This window comes from Rattus rattus, chromosome 5 (genome assembly GCF_011064425.1).
Source record: "Rattus rattus isolate New Zealand chromosome 5, Rrattus_CSIRO_v1, whole genome shotgun sequence".
NCBI classification, from domain to species: domain Eukaryota; kingdom Metazoa; phylum Chordata; class Mammalia; order Rodentia; family Muridae; genus Rattus; species Rattus rattus.
In genome coordinates this window covers 42,590,298-42,613,952 of record NC_046158.1, presented here as the reverse complement: position 1 = coordinate 42,613,952, position 23,655 = coordinate 42,590,298, and the positions used below count along the sequence as shown (strand labels likewise).

Below are 23,655 nucleotides of genomic sequence, written 5' to 3'. Positions count from 1 at the left end.
TCTGTTGAAGGACATCTGAGTTCTTTCCAGCTTCTGGATACTATAAATAAGTCTGCTATGAACATAGTGGAGCATATGTCCTTGTTATATGTTGGAACATCTTTTGGGTATATGCCCAGGAGAGGTATAGCTGAGTTCTCAGGTAGTACTATGTCCAATCTTCCACGGAACCTTCAGACTGATTTCCAGAGTGGTTGTACCAATTTGCAATCCCACCAACAATGGAGGCATGTTCTTCTTTCTCCACAACCTAGCCAGCATCTGCTGTTACCTGAGTTTTTTATCTTAACCATTCTGACTGGCATGAGGTGGAATCTCAGGGTTGTTTTGATTTGCATTTCTAAGGATGTTGAACATTTCTTTAGGTACTTCTTGGCCATTCAATATTACTCAGTTGAGAATTCTTTGTTTAGCTCTGTTCCCCATTTTTAATAGGGTTACTCTGGAGTCTAATGGTAGGATTGGTAAAGATCTTTTTCCAATCTGTTGGTTGCTGTTTTGACTTATTGATAGTGTCCTTTGCCTTACAGAAGCTTTGCAATTTTATGAGATCCCAGTTGTCAATTGTCGATCTTAGAGCATAAGCCATTGGTATTCTGTTCAGGAAATTTTCCTCAATGCCCATGTATTTGAGACTCTTCCCCACTTTCTCTTCTAGTAGTTTCAGTGTATCTGGTTTTATGTGGAGGTCCTTGATCCACTTGGACTTAAGCTTTGTACAAGGAGATAAGAATGGATCAATTTGCATCCCATCTCCTAAGATGCTGAGAAACCATTTGACAAAATTCAATTCAATTCATGATAAAAGTCCTGGAAAGATCAGGAATTCAAGGCCCATACCTAAACATAGTAAAAGCAGTAAACAGCCACCAGTAGCCAACATTAAACTAAATGGAGAGAAACTTGAAGCAATCCCACTAGAACCAGGGACTAGACAAGGCTGCCCACTCTCTCCCTACTTATTCAATATAGTACTCGAAGTCCTAGCCCGAGCAGTTGGACAACAAAAGGAGGTCAAAGGGGGATACAAATTGGAAAGGAAGAAGTAAGAATATCACTATTTGCAGATGATATGATAGTATACTTAAGTGACCCCAAAAGTTCCACCAGAGAACCCCTAAGACTGATAAACAACTTTGGCAAAGTGACTGGATATAAAATTAACTCAAACAAATCAGTAACCTTCCTTTACTCAAAGGATAAACAGGCAGAGAAAGAAATTAGGGAAACAACACCCTTAACAATAGTCACAAATAATATAAAATACCTTTGTGTGACTCTACCCAAACAAGTGAAAGAACTTCAAGTCTCTGAAGAAAGAAATAGACTAAGACCTCAGAAGATAGAAAGATCTCCCAAGCTCATGGATTGGCAGGATTAACATACTAAAAATGGCCATCTTGCCAAAAGCAATCTACAGGTTTAGTATAATCCCTATCAAAATTCCAACTCAGTTCTTCATAGAATTTGAGCAATTTGCAAATTAATTTGGAATAAATAAAAAAACCTAGGATAGTGAAAACTATTCTCAACAATAAAAGAACTTCTGGGGGATTCACTATCCCTGATCTTAAGCTATATTACCGAGCAATAGTGATAAAAACTGTATGGTATAGGTACAAAGACAGGCTGGTAGATCGATGGAATAGGATAGAAGACCCAGAAATGTCTCCACACCTCTATGGTCACTTGATCTTTGACAGAGGAGCTAAAACCACCCATTGGGAAAAAGATAGCATTTTCAACAAATGGTGCTGGTTCAACTGGCAGTCGGCATGTAATCTTTTCAGTTTTACCCTAAAAAAAAAAAATGATAATAATAAAAGGTTGAAATGGTTTTATTATGTTATACATTTCTTATTTTGTTTGGCAAATAGACTGAACAGTAAACTATAAACATTAAATATTAGTAATATGAAAAATGTTTATGATGAACAATGTATTCATTTTAACCTTCGGTTCATTTTGGTTCCCTTTAAAGCAGTCACTGGTCTTGTGATCCACTGTAGTCAATGCTAACTTTAGACGTACCTGTTTTTGAAACGAAGAAAGCGTTGCCTATGTCTCTTCCACTTTTGGCTGTCTGTGTTTGATAACTTGCCTCATTCTTCTAGGGCATTTCTCAACCTTGGCAAGCTGTGATATTTGGGTAGTGATTTTTGGAACGTACAGTGGAATTATTCACATAGCTGGCTGCTGACTTTCACCCGATTTTGACAGTCGCTGTGTGTGCTCTTCCCGAAAGTGGTCCATTAAAGATCCAAGTTCTCAGACCCGTGTGGAATTTCTACGTCTAACATTCCATCCAAAGGAGAAGTTTCACGGGAGCTCCATTTCAGTGCTAAACCATCTTTGTTGTGTCCCTAAATTTTCCTGTACACTTTGCCATGATTTTCAGCCCCATGCCATTTTCTCTGTATAGGTGAATGTATTATAGTCTGTGAAAGTGTTCATTTTAAAATTAATTTCGTCAGAAATTTTCTACCAATTTTTTTTAGAACTATTTGAACATGTTGTCAAACAGACATTTTCTAGTGATTTAAAAATATCCTCTGTGTTACAACGTATATGGTATTCAGCCTTTTTGTTTTGTTTTATGTATGGGAACAGTAACTGTATTCCTATATGGAATGCTCGTAACCATATGCATAAGATTGCCAACAAAATGACATTGACAACTCTTGAGATTAAGACTAAGGACAGAAATTGGAGTCCTATAGCCATTTGCTGTCTGTTGGGGACACATGTAGCAAAATCAGTAGTCAGAGGACGGCCTTTTCTCCATGAGTTGGCCTTTTAGTCTTATTCATGTTTCAACTGGAGAGTTATAAGAGTTATAAAAGAAATTGTTGGAAATCCCAACCTGTAGAACTCACAAAACCTTGGGAGAATTTTTGGCTCACCCGTTTGGTGTAGCTTTACGGCTTAGAATTCCCAACATACAACAGTAAATAACTTTCCCCAGCCGGTGGCATGGTGTGTAACCTCCTTGGGGTAGGTTTGTGTCTGGAAGCACAGTAAAGGGCTAATCTCTACTGAGCATTTCATTTGGTCTCGATGTGTGTGCTGCCACAGAAAACATTCAAATATTGAGAAACTGAGATGTCTTGCCATCTAATATTATGCAAGTGAAACTTAATACCCAGAGTATTCGTTTTTCAATGGCTGACTCAATGTTTTAGGAATGCTTTGCGTGCCTCTTTTGCACAGTTTTATCTTTTTTATTTTCCTACATAGTTTGGTTTGAAAGCAGATGATATATACCCACCAAGTAAATAAACATTGTTTTTATTTCACTTGGTGAATTTTTTCCACTTATTTTATGCAGACAAATTAAGGTTGTATTCCCCGTTGTAATAGATTATGTCTTTGTACTTGTTAAGAAATATTGCTCTTCCTGATTTTCTTTTCTTTCTTTCTTTCTTTCCTTTTTTTTTAGTCCAGCTTATCATGTAACACTTTTTTTTTCTTCCGCTCTCCTCTTGTATTCATTGTATGGAAAGTGGACCCCACACATAGTTCTACAGTTGCCTAGAAACTGTGGTTACCATGGCGGTTGCAGCTTGATATATGAGTACATCTGGCCCTGCTTCCAAAGCTATGAGTGGATTGATGCATCTGAGAAAAGTACCAGCACAGTATAATCTTTAATCTTTGCTGTGCATAACACACGTCATTCCGTTGTAACTTTTCTAAGGTTTATTAATGAGACACAGCCATTAAAGCAGTCGTGCCTGCTTCTGTGTTTAGTTTTCATATTTCAGGCCAAGCTCTGCAAACAGCACTCCGTTAATCTACAGCCAAGCCCTCTGTCAGTACTGCTTCAAACCCAAAAGTAAAGGGACCTGCTGATTATGCTTTATGCATTAAAGGAGAAGAATATTCAAAGAAGAAGAGCTTTACCACTTGTCAATTGAATGGTTCTCTTCTTTGTCTATCCGTGAGCAAAAAGCTGATGTCACCTTTAGCTTTACACTGAGGTCATAGCAGAACACGGAAGTCACAGGTCCAAGGCTTACGGAGCCTCTGTCCTACTTCGGTGTTGGATGCTGCCTGAGTAGAGTTGCCCTTCTCTAGTCAGCAGCATGCACTGACAGAAGCCGGGTCAGAGGAAGCATAGCCGTGGTTATACGTGTGTTGGGAGGGTGCACATATGACCAAGCTTGTTTACAGGTTTGGCTTCATGTCTGGGCTGAACCGGAATGCTCCCAGTCTGTTACTTTGGTTGCTGCTTGTCATTGGCACGGGTTCTAAGCTCAGCTAACCTGTAAGGTGTTCTCCTCACCTGTCCCTAGAAACATGTCTGTCCAGTGTGTGAGGATTACGGGAACCATGACAGTCACATCTCTTCTCGTTTACTTTGGATCCTAGGCTCTACTTTCTTGTCCATATATGGTGGACTGCTGGGCTCAGTTCTCATCATTGGGCTTAAAAGGATAAAGCCAAGATTGTTACTAATAGCCTCGATTATATAAATATATTTCAGTGAGTGATGGGTGGGTGGGACTGAGGTAAATGCTGATTTGTCTCCAGAAGACGGATGTACAGGTCTGGCAAAGGCATAGCATAAGCTTTAAAATTTGTCTTTTTTTTCTTTGCACGTGCACGCACACACGCAAACAGCGCACGCACACACACACACACACACACACACACACACACACACACACAGCCAGTGTGGACGTAAATGGGAAGCCGCTAAACCCTCCACGTGTCTTGTGTCATCGTGGGCTCTCCTAGGAAGTCTGTGGTGTTTTGATTCTCTGCTGTTGTCTTTCCATCAACTTTCCATACTCAGTGAACTTCTGCATTGCTGTGTTCTTCCCTCTGAGGAATAAAATTTTGCAACTCAATTTTCCAGAACCTTCCAGCTCTTACATTGCAAAACTATGTAAGTCTGGCTTCTACCTGATGAAGCTCTCTGTAGTGTGGACCTTTGGATGGTGGTCACCAGGTCATGATGGCCGCTCCTATCGAACGATTCCTGACACCCAAAATATGATGGTAACATTGAAGAATTAATACCTGGCATCTTCCTGTCTGCACTTACTATAACACAGGAATCCACACAAGCACCTTGTGCTGCTACAAAGAAATGGAAGGCTTAGAGTGTGGGGAAAATGGGTTTACTGAGCTTATTAACTCGAGGGTATACATGTCACTATTAACTAATAATGAATTTTGTACAAGACACTTGATAAAATCTCGTGACTCCCTGGAGGGCCTTAACTTTAATTAGGAACATAAAGTCACAAGCTAGCATGGCTCAAACTGCTAGATGATCTAACTCTAACCTTAATGGCTTCTACCGCACTTACTTCAGACTAACGATAGGAGTGGTGCTACCATCGGCAGAGGAGATGACTGCTCTCACAGTGTAGTTGAAGAGCTGCAGGCCCTGTGGCTGAGGTCTCCTGTCTCCTCCGGCTCAGCACAGCTGCTGGTACTTGATGGGACACCTGTGCTTCCCCACTCCTCCACTGGGATATGATAACCTGAGTAAGACTTTCCATGCTATCAAGGCGGACTCTTAATATGGCCTTAACTAGAAAATAAGAGAATGGATCCTGTGTGCTATCAAGTTTTAGGTTCTCCCCTTACCCAGAGGAGATGTAATAGAGAGCTGAGAGTCTTTGTCAAAAGAATCAAAATCAAAAGAGCCTTTGGCAAAAGGTTTTCCATATTTTACCCAGAAATAGTTCATTTCTCAACTGCTTCAATGACAAAGAAGTGGCACATGTCTCCATCCAGTGTAAGGCCAGTTCTCTTTGCATATGTTCATACAGCTGTAACAATTATGCATGAGAAAACAAACAGCAAAACCTCAAAAGGATGACCAGAATATACAACTGTCCTTTTTTTTGATTATTTTTTTAACTAGATATATTTCTTTACTTTCATTTCAAATGTTATTCCCTTTCCCTGTTTCCTGTCCATAAGCCCCCTCCCTTATCCCTCCCCCATATGGGTGTTTCCCCCATCCGCCCCACTTACCGCTCCCCCCTCACATTCCCCTGCACTGGGGGTCCAACCTTGGCAGGACCAAGGGCTTCCCCTTCCACTGGTGCCCCAGCAAGGCTATTCTCTGCTACATATGCAGTTGGAGCCCTGGGTCAGTCCATGTAGTCTTTGGGTAGTGGTTTAGTCCCTGGGAGCTCTGGTTGGTTGGCATTGTTGCTCTTATGGGGTTGCAAGCCCCTTCAGCTCTTTCAGTCCTTTCTCTAATTCACCCCTCCCCTTTTTTAAACTCCTCACTTTCATCATTGCTCATGTTTCACTTGCAGTTATATTGATTTTGTTAACAGGAAAAAAAAAAAACCTTGCTTACAGAGCTTACCTACTTTGCAAATCCAGTATCTCACATTTCTATATTTCATTAGTTAATAACATCATTATCTCCAAATTAATGACATTTAAAACCAGCTTGTGTGTCTAAGTTGTAGAATTAACTTAGGGACCTTCCACCAAGAATTAAAGCTCAACCATCAGTCATACATGAAGTTGGGACATATTCTTGGTCTATTTGCATAAGCCTGATGTCAATCACAAGATATTTAATAGATGTTATGCTGTCAAAAAGGTTAGCTAAGCATAATGTTAGCCTTTCCTAGAAGAAGAAAGTGTATTTTAAGATAAAAGATCATTTCAAGTGGTTAAATCCTCCCTAAACCCACCACTCCCTAAATGTGAGAATATTCTTAAAAGCAGATACAATCCTAGATTTCCTAATAGAACATTTAGCACCATGATCGCAGTTGGGCTGCACTGTTTCTGTTCTTTAGGACTTTCTCCCTCCCCTGTATTCTTACTGGTTCATGGAGGATTTACTGATTTCACTGCCCGTGTTATGGTGCACCCGTGTTAATATGTAAGCTACTCCAGCACCAGTCCTCAGCACTGCTGGGCACACTACTCCTTCTGCCTTCTGCTAGATGTCATGTCATTTGAGTAAGCAAGTGCTAATCTGGGCATGGATTCAGATGGTCTGTCTACCATGTGTTCCCATCTGACCTTACCATGTTCTTTCACCAGCATGTCTATTTTTTCTTGTAATATTTCCCTTTTCACAGGTCATAAAGTTTGTGGGAGTGTGTTCTTGTTTCAGGTGCAGGACTTACTAATAGTGCCCAGCCTTATCAGTGACATTAACTAGAGCAAAGAATTGAGTAGCTAATGATTATCCAAGGCAGGTTCTCCTAGGGAGTTAGAAACATGTTTTTATTTTTCCTGGTTTGCAAACCCTTCAGACTTAAAAATAATGAAATCTCACCCCTTCTTTTAAATGTTCTGCCATAATTTGACTGAAGGAAATGAATTTTGATACCAAAACTAAAGAGTGTTAAGCAGTTCTTTCTAATTAGCCATGCTTATGAAATTGTCCAAGTGTCTATGCTACAGTACACATTTATCTAATCATTGCCAAGATGTAACAGACCAGTGTTGAGCCTTAATTATTACTGGAGTCCTTCATGGTGTGCTGAAGTGACAGTGGGGATTTTCAGGCAGTATGCATGACATATGCATAACCCAAGCTCGAATGCAGAACACAAGCACTGTTGAGTTTTAGAGTTTATTCTAAGACAGATTCCAGTAGGAGTCTATTTCTGCTCTCACCAAAGAGAGATGATTTAAATGTCACCATTTCATATTGATACCCCCCTCACCTCATTACCTTTTATTTTCTTATTTACAAAATGATATTCACAGCCTGAAAGTAGACATCTATTGTAGTAGTGCCAGCTGATGGTATGGGGTGCTAGGCCTTACTCTGTTGTACATGCATGATGTCATTTGGGTAACCCAATCCCTTTCTGACAAAGATACTTTTTGTGGTTAATGTGCTTACTTTTTGTACATGAGAAGGCTGAAGTTCCCAAGACAATAAATGACTTGTTTCCTGGCTGAACCCCTGACACTGACTCCAAATCCTACTTGTTTGTAAATATTACAGTATTCCATCCTCAAAATTGATTGAGAACACTCAGTAAGCCTCTCTCCAGTTAAGCTTCACACTCAGTGATAAATTGGCTGGTCACTTTTGAACCTTATCATGTGCATTTCTTAAGATACTACAGTAGTTCTGAATGTCTGTTTTCTAGTGTTTGATACTCTTGACTTTGAAGCCCCTCCAGTTCTACATGTCACATATTTGACCTAAACATGTAGTAGTTTTCTTGGCTATGAGTTAGATAAGACATACTGAAGTCTTTTAATTCGCTTGCCCCTGCTTTTCCTGAAAACTTAGACCAAAGGATATATTCAATAGATTAAAGACTTCTTCACAGTATAGGGCTCTAGCCTTTCACCATGTATTATATAGTGCTTTAGTCCACATAAAAGATCTTCACATTTGACTCACGTGGCCTTACCTTTCTTTGTTTGTATCTTGACTGTAGTTCTTTCCTGAGAAATCTCCTCATGGTAACCAACCACCTTTTGTCTCTGTGTTGTACAAGACAATAAAACATATCAAGCTACTTTCCTAAAGGCTCACGTTAATCTCATTCATATGTCAAAATGAAACATGTATCCCTGTCACCAATTTACTGCCAATTACCTAAAGTCAAATTCTTATTTGTTCAAAATTCTGCCTTTGGACCATTTGTACCAATCCTTAGACTTTTATTTTGTCATTAAAGTTGGTAAGTTTTCATTACATTTACCACATAGACTGCGGTTATGATATGCCTTTAGGCCTAGCCTGGTGACTCAGCCACATTCTCCTCGAATGTCCACTTTCTTAGTACCTTTGCTTCAAATTGTATCCTCAGAAACGTGTGTTCCTGTTCACTTGCTCTGCAGGCTAAGGGGGTGGATTATACAGGATAAGGTTGTAGTAAAAGCCTTCCTAGGATGTCTGTGTTTTCCCCTTTAAATTGTCTTCATAAATTGTACTAGAGAAAGAGAGACAGAGAGAGACCCCACCTATTTATAAAACTGCAGTTCATTTCACTTTGATATGCTTTAAATTCCTTATCCCTAGAAATGTAAATATCATGTTAAAAAAAAAACACAACCTTGCTTCTCAGACCTCCAGACTAATAAATGAATCTGTGGGTCTTCTGTCTTTGAGTTACAGATACGTTCACAGCACATTTGTGAGTCTGTACTTAGAACTCCCTCTTTTTTCCATGTCTGTACCCGCTGCTTTATTCCACTCCTGTACCCCACGTTGGAGAGCTCTGACTCCAGCCACATACTTTTGCCTGAGAACATTCATGCCATGACTGCTTTTATCAGGCGAAAGAACAGACCTGTCAGTGAGTGTTAGGGTATGCAGCACAGAGGTGGAAAAAACTTTATTATACATCTCATGAAAGACATCACTCAGAACTCCAGAAGCAGGGAACTAGGAGGCAAACCAGAGTTTCTATTGCTTCCTGTGTCTCTGCATTTACATATTGATCACCTACTGTAATCTCACTTATGAGTCAGGATAGCAGTGGAGTGGCATGCCACTAGGGCGTTATCAAAAGAATTCATCAAGAAATTACATCTAACGCTGTCAGCCTTTGGGGGTAAATAGTTTACCTTTTAGAATTTGAGACTGCTGTGATGATGTCCGTATCAGTCCCTTTTTCCTGTATAACATGGTGTGTCTATCACCTTCAAATTGCAGGTGAATTTCCATCAGTTGCTTATGCTTATTTGTTTTCTTTACTGAGTCTTATTTTTCCTTTCCAAATGTCATCTGACATGTCACAAAGCATTTTGAAACAGGAGAGCCACATGAACATGTACCCATGGAGATGCATGTTAGATACAGTTATGGTCCTGATAGCGGTTCTGAGAGAGGGGGGTGGGGGGGGAGGGAGAGAGAGAGAGAGAGAGAAAGAGAGAGAGAGAGAGAGAGAGAGAGAGAGAGAGAGATGTGTGTGTGTGTGTTTCTGTGTGTGTGTGTTTCTGTGTGTGTGTGTGTGTGTGTGTGTGTGTGTGTGTGTGTGTGTGTGTGTGTGTGTGTGTCCACCCATGTGCACAGATACCTGTAGAGTCTGGTAGTGGGTATTGATTCCCTTGGGCTGCTGTTACACATACGGCAGTGGGATACCAGATGTTGGTGCTGAGAACTAAATTCCTATTCAGGAGCGGCACATTCTCTCAACTGATGAGCCATCTCTCTGATCTCCCTACAGTTTCTCACAGTCATCGTCTATGACGGTTAGGTTTTTTTAAACAGGGTTGGTGGGGTTTTTTGCTGTTGTTGTTTTGTTGTTTTTGTTTTGTTTTGTTTTGCTTTTGCTTTGAACAGCCTGGTGACTGTTCCAGGCTCTGCCTTCTGACCACCATAGACAAAAAGGACTGCCTGCCAAACCTTCCCTTGGCTGACATAAGGAAAATTATTGAGTGGAAGATTGAAAACACAGTAGAAGGCTGCTTTAACTTTATATTCCACTGAAAATGGTATCAAACAGGGCCAGATCCTATGCTTCATGTTCTGCTGTTTGTCACAGAAGGTCCTTGAATTATTTCACAAGTCCATTAAGGATGCACTTGCCTGCCCTCCCAAGGGGTCTGATCACGATGGTTAATCAGATTTGACATTAGTGATTTGGATTCCAAATGTGGGCTGTGGTGCGCATTGTAGCTCCTTCCTTGAATGGTTATGGAGAAGTCTGAAGAGTTCTGGAGGAAGGAGCAGCGTGTTTGGTAAGGACTGGCTTAGGTGTGGCTGCAGGTATTTTACCAAGTGCAAATTTAATTGTTCACTACGTCAGAGGCCATTATGGAGCGATGCTGTCCTATCTATCCCCTTTGTAAAGGGAGTAAGTGGGTAGAGAGATGTTTGTAGCTGAGTGCGTGCTGCTGTAGATCTCATGGCTTGCGCCCCATGAGATGTATTCTTTACATCCTGATGCAGGGGCTAAATCAAACTTTCTTTTTCTTGCCTGTGGAAGAGGCAAGAATACTCTGGAAAAGTATTTTAAAAGTATGAAGTAATAAATTTGTTAAATTTTTCTTAATAGCACAGTACAAGCATGAAAATTTCCTATGAAGCTGGGTAGCGGTGGCAGACACCTTTAATCCCAGGTCTTGGGAGGGCAGAGACATGCAGATATCTGCATTTGAAGCTTGTGCTTGGTTTACAGAATGGGTTCCAGGACAGGTAGAGCTACACAGAGAAATCTTGTCTCTTGTGCCAGCTTCTCCCTTATAAAAAAAAAAAAAAAAGATAAAATTCCTTTGAATTAGTTCACTACTCTTTCATGTACCTAATTGTTTTGTAAATTAGATTGACTCAGGATAACATGCATTCCTAGTTCAAGTTCACCTCAGCTTCTTACAATCATAAAACTTCTATGAACCAGACATTGCTGTTGAAATACAGCAGTAGGCAGAATCGAAAAAGAAATTTCTGTACCCTTTTAGTCTTTTGAGGGCCAAGTAACAACATCAAACAATTAAGCCAGCTCTGTCGTATGCTAGAAACCTATGAAATGCTGGTCTAAGAGCATCAATCAGCAGGTGGGAGCTGTTGGGAGTCAGGGAATTAATGGAGGAGGTACCTTATGAGAAATAAGTAACAGAATAGGGGTACAGTACTGTGTTACCAGAAGAGAGTTCTAGGCTCAGAGAACGCAAAGGTTCTCCATTTGGAGGTGGAGACAGTAAGAAGACAGTGTGGTGAGAAGGAAAGCATAGCAGATGCAAGTCAAACATCCTTGGAGAAGGAAATGCAGGGGTCTTGGAGCCATAGAATCGCTCAGAATATTTTCAGAAGTCATTAGTGGGTTTTGAGTGAAGTAGCTTATGGTAGTGTGCACCTTAAGAAGAAAGTGACTGTTTATTGATGTGCTAAGAAAAGTGTAGAGAAATCAATGTCAATTTAGAAGGGTCTCAAGATTCAGAGTAGAAGCCATGCGGGTGGAAGTTAAGGGACGAGCTGACAGATGAGAGTAGTGTGGGTAAAGAGAACAGATGAGGGAAGACTGAAGGTTTTCTCTTGGCTGAGACTTGTGGGGACCAGAAGAAGACAGTGCTTTGGTGAAGAAGAAAAAGCAGTGGTTATCAAGAGCTCAGGCTTAGTCATGCTAACACGAAGTATCCTTAGACACTCAGTGGAGATAGAAGAGGGGTCTGGGAGGGAGAAAGGAGTTTTGGATCCATTATTACATTATTATGTAAGGAATACTTAAAATCAAGAGAACGTTGAGCTTCCCCAGAGAGGGGGGAAACATGAACATATACTGTGGGATGTTCATCAGGAGATGAGTAGTAATGGTCAGCCACATTGTGTAACTAGAGTGTGGGACTATGGAGAGGAAGGAGTAGTGATCCTAGGAGTAAGAAGCTAGAATAGCAATGGTCACCTATGCTTAGTGCTGTATAGCTTAAATCATGGAGCCTAGTAAGTGACTATAACATATTTGTGGTCAAGTTTGGTAAAGTATTAATGAATCTGAGGTTTAGAAAAACTTAGCAGGACTCCAATAGAAAATAAGAGATTCAAACTACATACAACTCTGTGAAGCTGTTTGCTTATAATGGCAGAAGCAGAGCAGATGAGGAAGTTGGCTAGGAGGCAGCAGCCAGCCTGCTGAGAAATGCTTGTCTTAGGGTTTGCTAACAGTTACCTGATGTGGAGCAGGAGGGTCTGCTTGTGCAATGCGGCCTCAAAGGATCTGTCTCTGAGATGTGTGTGTACATGCACACCCCTCACACACACACACACACATACACACACACACACACACACACACACACACACACGTTGCAAGTTACCTTCTGATCTTCATATCTGCAAGGTCACACATATCTATGTATTCTATGTATGGGACAGCCACAGATACACAAACACATGCACATACATATACACGCACATACCCACACGTCTATGCACATTAATAAGTGTAAAAACTTTAAAGCATTTATTTAATCTATATTTTGATATGAAAACATACATGAAAAATGTAAAAAAAAAAATCTACATTTGACATGGAAATGGGAAGGAAGGTATAAGGAACGGTGAAGGGGGTATGTATGTATATATATATATATATATATATATGTGTGTGTGTGTCTGTGTGTCTTTTATATTTATAAAACTTCAATGAAATATTTTTGTGATTTTCATCATTTTATTTTTAATTAGCATACCAGGTATTAGATAAAATTATGAAATTGTTGAATACAATGTGTTTTAGTTTATTCTCCTCCCCTTATTTCACGTTCTTTTGTCTTCTTCACCTTTCCTTATGCCCTCCTTCCCATTCTTCTTTCATTTCCATGTTACATGTAGATTTTTTTTATTTTTTTATACTGAAAAACATAGATTGAATGAGCTTTTTAAATTTCTCTTTACCTTTATTTGTGTGTGTGCGTGCATGTGTATGCATTCTTGAGTGCCTGTCCCACATACAGATGTGTGCTACATTGTACATGAGGAGATCAGAAGACAACTTTGCAAATGTTAGTTGCAGGAGGCCAGCCCTAGCTGTTGTTCTTTCCTGGTTCCTCTTGAGGCAGTGGTCTTGTGAGATTCTTAGGGTTGCTGTTTAATAATAAGACATTTATCTATCTTAAGTCTGAGCCACTTTGCTCCTATAGCTGACCTGCCTGAGCTCGTTTGAGGCCAGAAACTTCAGTCTCTGCTGTTTAGTACCTCATAGGAAACAAGCAGGGCATTAAGTAAAAGATTTATTGCTAGAGCCTTTTCCATCTTGTGTCCAGGTAACTCTTGCTTGTCAGGCTGGGGGGGGGGGGTTGGGCCAATAAACTTCTATTGAACCAGGAGAAGAAAGTCACCCTTGCAGAAGAAAAACTTAACACAAGCAAATATAGATAAACTCATATACAAACCTATGCTTACATATTCATACATCTCCATTTAAACCACTTGGGTCCAGCTTACATGCTTATCTCATAATTACATATTTACACACACATCCATATGTATGTATGTATATGGGGCAAAAGACCAAGTGTCAGTGCAGAAAGAACTCACTCACTCTGGATGAAAAATGAGCTTCAATATTTATTGCATAGAGAAAGGAAAAACTTCTACCCTCTTGTTGCTAAATGAATTAAAAACAAGTTTGTAAGAAGAAAGCTGTTTTCTTTAGTAAGACTAAGCCTGCTTTGCTATTAAGAAAAGACCTGTTTTGTTGCATGGTGAAAAGAAGCCTGCCTGCTCCTTCTGCTCTATCTGTAGCTTCTTCTTTTTGTCTCTTTCCCTCCTCATTCTGTGTATTGCTCTCTTAATTTTTTAAGTTGCCTTACAGTTTAAGTTATTCCACTCTGCATTCTCCTTCTAATGTTATTCTCTTCTCCTGCTCTGACATAACAATGCCCTTGCTCCCAATACTATTTCTACGAATCCTTTGCCTACTAATGTGATCTTTCTTAGTATTTTGAACATTTTCTAGGAGAATAGATAACATTGTTTATCTAAGCATCTCCCCCCCCTTTTAACAAAAGTTTACTATAAGTTTAAACATAAATTCAAATCATAAATTGAGTAAGTTTACAAGAGAGATGCTTACATGCATATCTATTAAGAGTAATTATCTGGCTAAACGTTCATCATCTGTCACCAGCTCTATAGATTCATGGAGAATTAAAGACCATGACTAAGTTATCATTGAAGTTTTGTATAGATAAACCCAGTCAATATTGTATCTTCTGTCCTTGCACCTACAGTAAATCCTCAGTTCCCTTTTTATGACCTTTGGTTAATTGTTTTACAACCTCTTGGAATGTGCTCTAAGTTACAGATGCCTGCTTGCTATCTCAGAAGCAATTGTCTCATGACACTGAAGACTGGCAGAGTTCTCAGTACAGTTTTGACATCAGAAAGTACTCGATAGCAGTCCTATAATAAAAGAGCTTAATTATTACTAATATCATTTTAGGAATTCTTATAGGATCATCATTAAGAATTAAATCACCTATTTGCCTATACAGCATTACTACAAGACCGTACATCTTGTAGAGATCTACTCAAAAGGGTAGGCCAATACCTAGAGATTATTAGACATATTTAATAAAAATAGGAAAAGCATATTAATAGCAGGAATCTTTCCTAAAATCAGATCTCCTCGGCCTTGCCTAAAGAAGCAATTCTGTCATTAACTTTAAAAGTCCATGGCAGAATCATCTCAAGAAGATCACCTGCAAGTTTTTAGCTTCTTTCACAGCTAGTCTCTCTCCTTTCCTCATATAGGTCCCAGGAATCTAGCAAGTCATCAGGCTTGTCAAGTAAAAGCCCTTTCCAATTGAGCCATCTTTGGACCCTAAGTCAGCCCTTAATATAAGGCTACTTTCCCTTCCCTTACCACTGGGGAATGATGGGGGAGTGCCTGCTCGGGGAGGCCAGGGGTTATTATTAGGTATCTTCCTCTATTGCTCTGCACCTTAATTTTTTTTTTTGATACAGGGTCTCCCACTGAATCTTAAGCTTACCAGTTGGTTTGATGGGCTGCCCAGTGAGACTGTGATTCACCTTTATTCCACTGCCCAGCCTTATACATACTGGCTTTACAGACATATGATACTTTGTGTGGGTTTTAAGCTGGGTGCCAGGGATCCAAACTTAATACCACATGCTTATTGAGCAACCCCTACCCTTTGATCCATCTCCCTAGCTCCTTCTGTATTGTCCTTTGCATCCAATAATTTCTCCAGAGTTTTCCTCAAATGTTAGCTTTCAATTGTGTCATTTCAAAGTCTTGTACACTGTAGTTTGTTGTTTGTGTGTCAATCCCATTCTAGGCAAATAATTTTTAGAAGCGCCATTTTGTTTGTTTGTTTATGTATTGATTCTCTAATCTACCATCTATACATGACAGATGCTTCCTAAATATTTTGAATGAATGGCTGTTATGCTCTCTTTTAGTATTTGCTATGTTTGTAATGGAGGTCAGGGCCATCCTGAAGTTTGTGTTTGATTGCTTAATGTATAATTGTTTGGCCATTTTGTTTTCTACAGAGTTCCTCTGAAGGATTCATGGTGAGGACAGGATCACTGCAACTCAGTGGCAGTACATCAGTAGGAACTTCATCTCTTAAGAGAACGAAGCGAAAAGCACCTGCCCCACCTTCGAAACCCTCCCTGACTGAGACCGATGAAGGGAGCTCTGCGGCTGCTCATGGTATTCTCCTGGGAGCAGGACAGTGGCTTGGGGTTTGTGTTTTAGTGCAGTCAGTGAAAACAGTAGGAGTCATGACTTGTCTTTTTCCCCTCATTTAGACAGGCTCTCCCTATATGCCCTTGGCTGGTCTAGAACTCCCTAATCAGACCAGGGTAGCCTCAGACTCACATTGATCTGTTTGCTTCTGACCCTGAGTGCTGGGATTTAATGCATGAACTTAGAGATATACTCTTTGTCTGTCTCTCTCTGTCTCTGTCTGTCTGTCTGTCTGTCTCTCATATCTGTCTATCTGTCTATCTATCTATCAATCAATCATCTGTCTATCTATGTGAAACTAATGCCATTAGGCCTTTAAAATAGTCTGATTATTCTTGTGTAACTGCTTTTGAAAAATTTGCAACAAAAAATGACAAAATTATATACCTTGATTATTATAATGGGCACACGAACAGTATGCAGATTTAGTCAGAAAGATACTGCCAATCCATGATTGACTACATAGGAATGGGGATGGAGATAGAACTTACTCATTACACAACTGGACTGTAAAGTGCCCTAGTAAGTTTAGGTTCATCTTTCCTGGATTAAGTAAAAGCAGAAAATTCCACAGGAGTTGTTTCTTTTCTGGGTGTGATTTTTTTTTTTTAATCAGTTGTCTTGCGTCTTTCAGGCCTACCTTTGGAGGATGGGATTGTTCCAGACAGCATTTCGGAAGTGAGCTCTCCTGAGGGTATGTCCAGCCCAGGTATGACCCCCTTCACCCCACACTGAAATTGTGAAGGAAAGAAATGCCTTTAGAGTACAGAAATGAAACAGATTGGAATGTTCCTTGTACTGAGATTCGAATTCTTTCTACAGAGTTGTACTATGAAACAAATCCTTTGTGCCCTCCTACCCCAGCCCCCCTCCACCACCAAGGAATAGACACTGGGATAAGAAACTGTCAGAAATCAGAATTTCAGTTCTGAAGTTGGACCCCAGGTGCTTTCTCTATTTGGTTTCTTGTTCTTCCTTATGTACTCTCTACTGAGCAGTTAACAGCCTCCCTCTAGTTAATGACACACCCCAGTGGGATGATTCATTGGTATGTTTCAAAGACTTAACATTAAGCACGGTCTCCTTCAGCAACTGCTTCACTTATGAAGTCAGCTTTCATGTGTTCCCCTCTTTAAAAAGAATTTCACTCAAATGTACTTTCTACCACACAGCTCTCACTGTGGATTCTCCCAAGGAAATGAAGTTAAAAAACAAAACAAAACAAAACAAAGACTTGATCTGTTTTTAATTATTTCAATAGTAGCTACTTAGAAGCTTTCGTAAGAATAAATACGAGCAGAGTGTAGTGGTACAAATCCATAAATACAGCACTTGGGAGGTTGAGGGCAGCCTGCTTTAAGAGGGAAAAGGACATTAGAAATGTCATACTCTTAGTATATTAGCATGGCAATAATTTGTAAGTGTCAATGTTGGCCAGATATGAGTACCTGGATTATATCGCTTATATTCACAGAGATGGCCAAGTCTAGGGACAGCTTACCTTTATTCTCGACTCTCATGTGGTACTTAGAAGTTTGGGATTTTAAGTTGTAAAAGAATCTCCTGTTTATAGTATTAAAATATTGCCATTAGATAAGTAGTTATGCTTTTTTCCCCCTTAAGCAGGCTCTACAATTCATTCCATCCCATCCCAACTCATCTACAACCATCTCAGTCCACACAGGGAACTTATTAAGATAATGTTGCCAACATAAAATACACACAGGAATGAGAAGGTTTTAAAGTTTCCGAAAGGCAGCCAGGCTACTCTGACTTTGACTTATTTCTAGATCTTGCTACCTTTTTAGGGCTATTTTTTGGTATATGTGAGCTCGCAGCACTGGTCCCACCACGTTTGGATGTGTGCTTGCTTTGTTTTAACTCTCTTTTCTAAGTGCCATTTTTACAGACTCTACTTCTTTGACAGAGGGCCCTGGGTTCCTAAGCCAGGAAGAGTGCGCTGTGCCCAAGCCAATGGATGAAATCTCTGAGGGCCCTGGAACTCCACAGGCAGCTGTAGCTTCCATGACCTGTAGGTGCTCAGGCTGGAACTGGCTGGGGCTTTGTATAAGACATGGAGTATAGATCAGATTGCTTGTTACATGCTGAAAAAAATGTTTCATAAGTAAATATGCGCCCAGTTCCCTCTTTCCCTTGAAGTTTTACCTAGGCTTGAAATGTGCTGTTTTCCTGAACCATCTAAATAAGCAGCCAAGTAGAGAGAAACCACTCGGTGGCTCTAGGGACCGCTTCTGCTTGTTTTGGGCTTTCTGCCTTTCTCAAGGGCTGCTTGATCTGCTGAGAATATTTACACTTATTCTCTACTGAACCCTACCCGTTTGCTATGTGGCTTATTTTCTCTAACATATTCTCAGATGCTTTTCCTGTTTTAAAAGTAGAACTATTTTGTTCGAAGATAGCACAGTATTATAATTGTATGATACTTGGATCTCCTCATAAATTTACTCATCTTTTTTATTGTTATTTTGTCTTTTTTTTTTTTTTTTTTTGGAGCTGAGGACCTAACCCAGGGCCTTGCGCTTGCTAGGCAAGTGCTTTACCACTGAGCTAAACCCCCAACTCCTTACTCATCTTTTAAAACTCAAAAAAATAAAGCCCTTTATTCTTTCAACCTAGTCACCTACCATTAGTATGCTGTCTCATGCTCCTTGTAATAATGCAAAATTGTTTGGGAACTTTGGCGAATAGTCCGATGAGGATTTTGGGGTGGGTAGATGTAGACTGTTGTCTGTATGCAGGTGAAGACAGGCACAAGATAAGGCAAGGCCTGTGATTGGGCAGCGACAAAGACAGGAGAGAGGAGAGAGAAAGAGGAACCAAGATGGAGGCAGAGGATGACCCAGATCTGTGTGACCTTAAATGGCCACAGGTAGTTATGAATATTTCATAAGGGATGGATTTTTATAGGACTATTTATCTTATCTAGGTTAAACAGTTTATATCATTATCAATTGGTTGTGAGTTTATTGTGTGGACGTTTTGTGGATTGAGAATTTAAGACATAAATCTGATTGCTAAATTACAAGCTTATTGAGTTTTGGTTTTAACGGGTTACTGGGAGTTGAGACTATAACGGAAGGGGGTGGACGCTGGGGATACGCACAGTCAGCAGTCAGAGAGCCTTAAGATAGGCGATCTCTGTATGAAACTGGTATGGCAGGGGCCGGCCTTGGGAAGTAGATGGATGTAGAGATTGCTTCTGGGCTCAGAGAGTAGCTATAGGCAGGGTGGGATGGAGATTGGGAGCTTAGCGGTTGAGACGATTTGCTGATTGAAATGGAAATACCCCGCAGATGGCACGTGGCCCGCCGGTCCCAGCATTAGTGTGGAATGGTAGAATAATTAAGCCATATTCACCACAACAGGTAGAGATGACCCTCGTGCTTTTTGCTAAGGGAGAGATCTCCCCATGTGCTATAGTGTAGCCTTTGACAGGGTATTTAAAGATGAAATGTATACATGCACTTCCTATAGGACTCAAGAAACCTTGCCCATGGGTATTTTTTCATGGAAAACGAAAGCTGGAGTACACACAGAGTGTGCAGCGTTACAGATTCTCTCATGGTCATTGCCTGCAAAGGGGAAAATACTCAAAGGTTTCTAAACTGTAAATCAGAATTAAGGTGTAACCCATCTGCCCACACAGTGCAGTGCTGACTAGAAAGAGAAGCGTGTTTAGGATTGACTTAAGAAAATTGTATTTACCAGAGGCATAGTATCTGTCAAGCAAGTTTTACATTTTGATAACTTGGAAAAATGTGATATTTGAAAAGACAAGCTTAAATGTTAAGTTTAATAGCTTTCGTAAGTCAAAGTCCGCAAGCAAACACTTCCTTTAAAATACTAGTTGCGTTTCAAGTTCATGTGTTTCCATTTTATTTAAATTCTAGTTCCTTAACAATTTTTTTTTTGAGTAGTCAAATTTTTATGAGGGAAATAGTTAACAGTGCTAACTACTAGCACTTTTTTATTTCATGCTTCCTTCCTTCTTGCTCCTCCTTCCTCCCCCTCCTCCTCCTCTTTTTTCTTTCTTTCTTTTTTTTTTTCTTTCTTTTTTGAGACAGGATCTGTGGTGTAGGCTGGGGGAGACATACCTGCCTCTGCCTTTGGAGTACTGGGATTAAAGGGTGTGCACCATGTTTGATGTTAAATTTTGTTTTTATTTTGACTTTTTTGTTTTGTTTTGTTTGAAGAGGGTGTGGCTCTTCAAACAAAATTGCTCACTTTAGAATAAAATTCTTAGGAGAAGTCATTCTGTTGGCTTAGTTTGCCCAGGAGCCATATTTACTTCTTCCTTCCCTTTTTTTTTCTTTTCATTCAGATTGATTGATTGATTGAGACAGGTTCTCTCTACCGAACTGTAGTTGTCCTGGAACTCACTGTAGACCAGGCTGGTATTAAACTCATAGAGATCCGCTTGTCTTTGCCTCCCGGGTGCTGGGATTAAAGTTGTTTGCTACTACAGCTGCCTCGTATTATTTCTCAGAGATCAAAAGTTAACACACTCTCTGGTTTGTTACAGCATTCGCATGGTCTGACCACTGTAGCCAGTGGAATATGACCTTAGTGCCCTCCCTCAAGGTAAAGCTAAATGCATTCAGATGCTGTTATGTGAATGGAGATGTTTAATTTGTTTAAGCAGAAATCAAACCTTGTGTATACTGTGGCTTTCACAGTTACTCTTGGCAAGAATATGAGCACTTAGCTGCTAGAATGTTTCTCTCTCTCTCTCTCTCTCTCCCTCCCTCCCTCCCTCCTTCCTTCTCTCTTTCCCTCCTTTTCCCCCTCCCCCACCCTCTCTGTCAGTGCTAGTGTTACTGAGACAGTTTACAGACATACTAGTAGGCAATACAAAAATCTCATATATTATTAATTTGAATTTTAAGTTGTTAATTTGTTTAATTCACATTATTATGTGAGTATAAAGTAACTAACCAAAGGTTTAATTTGTAAATGCAATTATGTGACGTGTATAAGGCTAACTAACTTTCCATGAACAAAGCCCAGAGTGGGAAACACAGCTCTAGAACAATGGGACTGTGAGGTGACCTGCTTCACGAAGCGCACATGCCCATTCACCATTTACATAAGCATTTCACTATTACTTTGGAACTATATTGTAAGAGTCTAGCTAATTAGGACATCATTGCTAGGATGCTAGATTGCTTAGGATGAGCAGGGCAGATTAATATTTAGGATGGTATCTGCATCTCTTTGTAGCTGGCGTAAGCTCGGATTACAGTCTTGAAGAGATAGATGAAAAGGAAGAACTGATGGAGGCGTCTAGAGATCAGGCTGGAAGTGTGAAGTCGCCTACCATTGCTTCAGCATCTACGGATATGATAATTACAGTGGAGAATGATCCTGATTCAGCCCTCGGCATCAGTGACGGAGAGACCTCGCCAGGCTCCAAGGGAAACACTCAAGAAGGCAGAAACCCAGAGGGGCAGTAAGTAGTTTCTATGCCAGAGGTGTTGGTGGTGGTTTGTTTGATTAATGCTGCTCTTTGAAAGACAACTGATATTTTAAGTTTAGCTGTAGTTGGCCATGTTGTTTAGATTCTCTCATACTTTGTTTGTAAAATGCTTACTAACAAAGTTACATGTGATTGTCTTCAAGCGAAACCCAGTTCAAGAGTCGTAGCATCCCCATCACACATAGTTAATTTGTATGAGTCAAAAGTAAAATAATTCTGTTTTTTCATATATTTTGTCTATTATCTGCTTGAACCAAACAAATCAACTTTTCACTTTGTACCGAATGCATCTGGGCACTTTCACTACCTGGCCTGTGAAATCACCCTGTAAGTTAGAAATAAATTAAGCCACCATATTTTTTACAGTCAAGTCTGCGATGCAAGAACCACTCACTGTCCATCTGATGCAGAAAGCGTGAAAGCTCTAGTCCACTAGAAATGTTAGTATGACTACGAATAAAGATGAAAACAAACAAGCAAAATAAGCTCTCTTCATCAGAAGTTTGCCTAATTTGCAAACTAAACTCTATCGCCAGAAAACAAACAAACAAACAAAAATCAGTGAGGTCAATTCACATCCTGACTTATGGAGTTGACTTTGCCAGATGCAAGACTAAAATGTTGTATTTCATTTCCTTTTCTCTTTAAGATAAAAATAGATCCAAAAACTTAAGTAAAGATGTTAATTTGGAAGCGCGTCCATTTTACCAAGCTCCTTACATCTTCCTTTGCAGTAGGACCAGTGTACTGAAGCTAACGTTTCACAGCCGCATTTCCTCTGTTCTGTTTTTCTTTGCTATCAAATTCCAGTATTTGGCAGAAGCGGGTGATTATTTCAGTCCATCTGTCTTTGAAAAAATGATAGCCTAGTTTCTTTGATGGCATGTTTGAATAACCTTCACATCTCACATACATTCATTGTCTTGTCTTCCAGAGGGCCACATCATCCTGTTGAGTGCCTTATAGGCAATGAGAACAATGTATCTGACAGTATAAAAGACTTGAAGACATTGAGCCCAAACCAAGAGAGTGGTGAGTTTTATAAATAGTAATGGCCAACCCTATCATAGAATGTGACGAACAAAGGACTGTTCCTAAGGACATGTTGGGGCAACTCTTTCGTGTATTGGTTCATTTAATAACTGTCTCATTTATGAGTATTATGAGGACTATTATTCTTAGTTTTCATATCACAGATGAGAAAACCATGAAGATGCTGTCTCATAGCTATTAAGTGGTGGACCTAGGATTTGAACATGGACAGTACCACAGTGGTCTTTTAGCTCTCTTGCTGTTCCTCATGATGGTCCACCTTTTGAGGCTATAGAACTTAAATTTCAGGTCTTAAACTTTGGTCCTCTGTGCATCTGTGACCTGAGTTCCTCTCAGTTCCCTAGTGCATGTTTTACTTCATACTCATATTGCCACACTTTGGATGAAACTTGCCTGCCTGATTTTTCAAGCCATCCAATTATGCAACATCGTTTGCCACCATTTCTCCATTCCCATGCCTAAATTAAGGCAGTTTCTTCTTTTGTTCATGATGTAACCGGTTCAGTGCTGCCAGTTGGCCTAGGGTCATGCTGTCCTTGAATAGCAAACTGTTTCCATCTACTTTGGCCATTCAGTTTTTATCCATATCCTTCTCCTGTGTTAACTTTGTTACTTGATTACTGCAAGCCACGCACTTCAGAATTCCTGACTTTCCAGCCAAGTCATACAGTGTTGGATAAGGGAACAGAATCTGTGACTTTCTGTGAAACCTTTATAGCACAGAACAAAATGTGAAGACATACCTCACATATCTACATAGGATGGAGCTTCAGAATAGAACGATGCTCAGTAGAGAAGTCAAGGAATTCATGATGATCTATACATCTTAAGGGAATGAGAAAGCCTATGAATTCCTATGGTCCAGTCTGTGCTAAGTGAAAACTTTAATAATGAACACAGGGCTATAGAATTCATGTTCGGGAAGGAAATGGGTAGTTCTAATACTGTGGTTGATGATGGTAGGGGTAGTGGTGGTAGTTG

The 23,655-nt window shown here is 40.0% G+C and overlaps 1 protein-coding gene across 1 annotated transcript in view; it reads left to right on the top strand.

Annotated features, from left to right (window-relative positions):
- Cobll1 (cordon-bleu WH2 repeat protein like 1) overlaps window positions 1–23,655 on the top strand; it is a 68,755-nt gene that overhangs the window by 31,199 nt on the left and 13,901 nt on the right. The window contains exons 8-13 of the mRNA XM_032902529.1: window positions 15,926–16,088; window positions 16,759–16,833; window positions 17,397–17,404; window positions 18,054–18,156; window positions 21,366–21,594; window positions 22,556–22,653. Coding sequence (XP_032758420.1) covers window positions 15,926–16,088; window positions 16,759–16,833; window positions 17,397–17,404; window positions 18,054–18,156; window positions 21,366–21,594; window positions 22,556–22,653 — 676 coding nt within the window. The remainder of the gene's footprint in view (window positions 1–15,925; window positions 16,089–16,758; window positions 16,834–17,396; window positions 17,405–18,053; window positions 18,157–21,365; window positions 21,595–22,555; window positions 22,654–23,655) is intronic.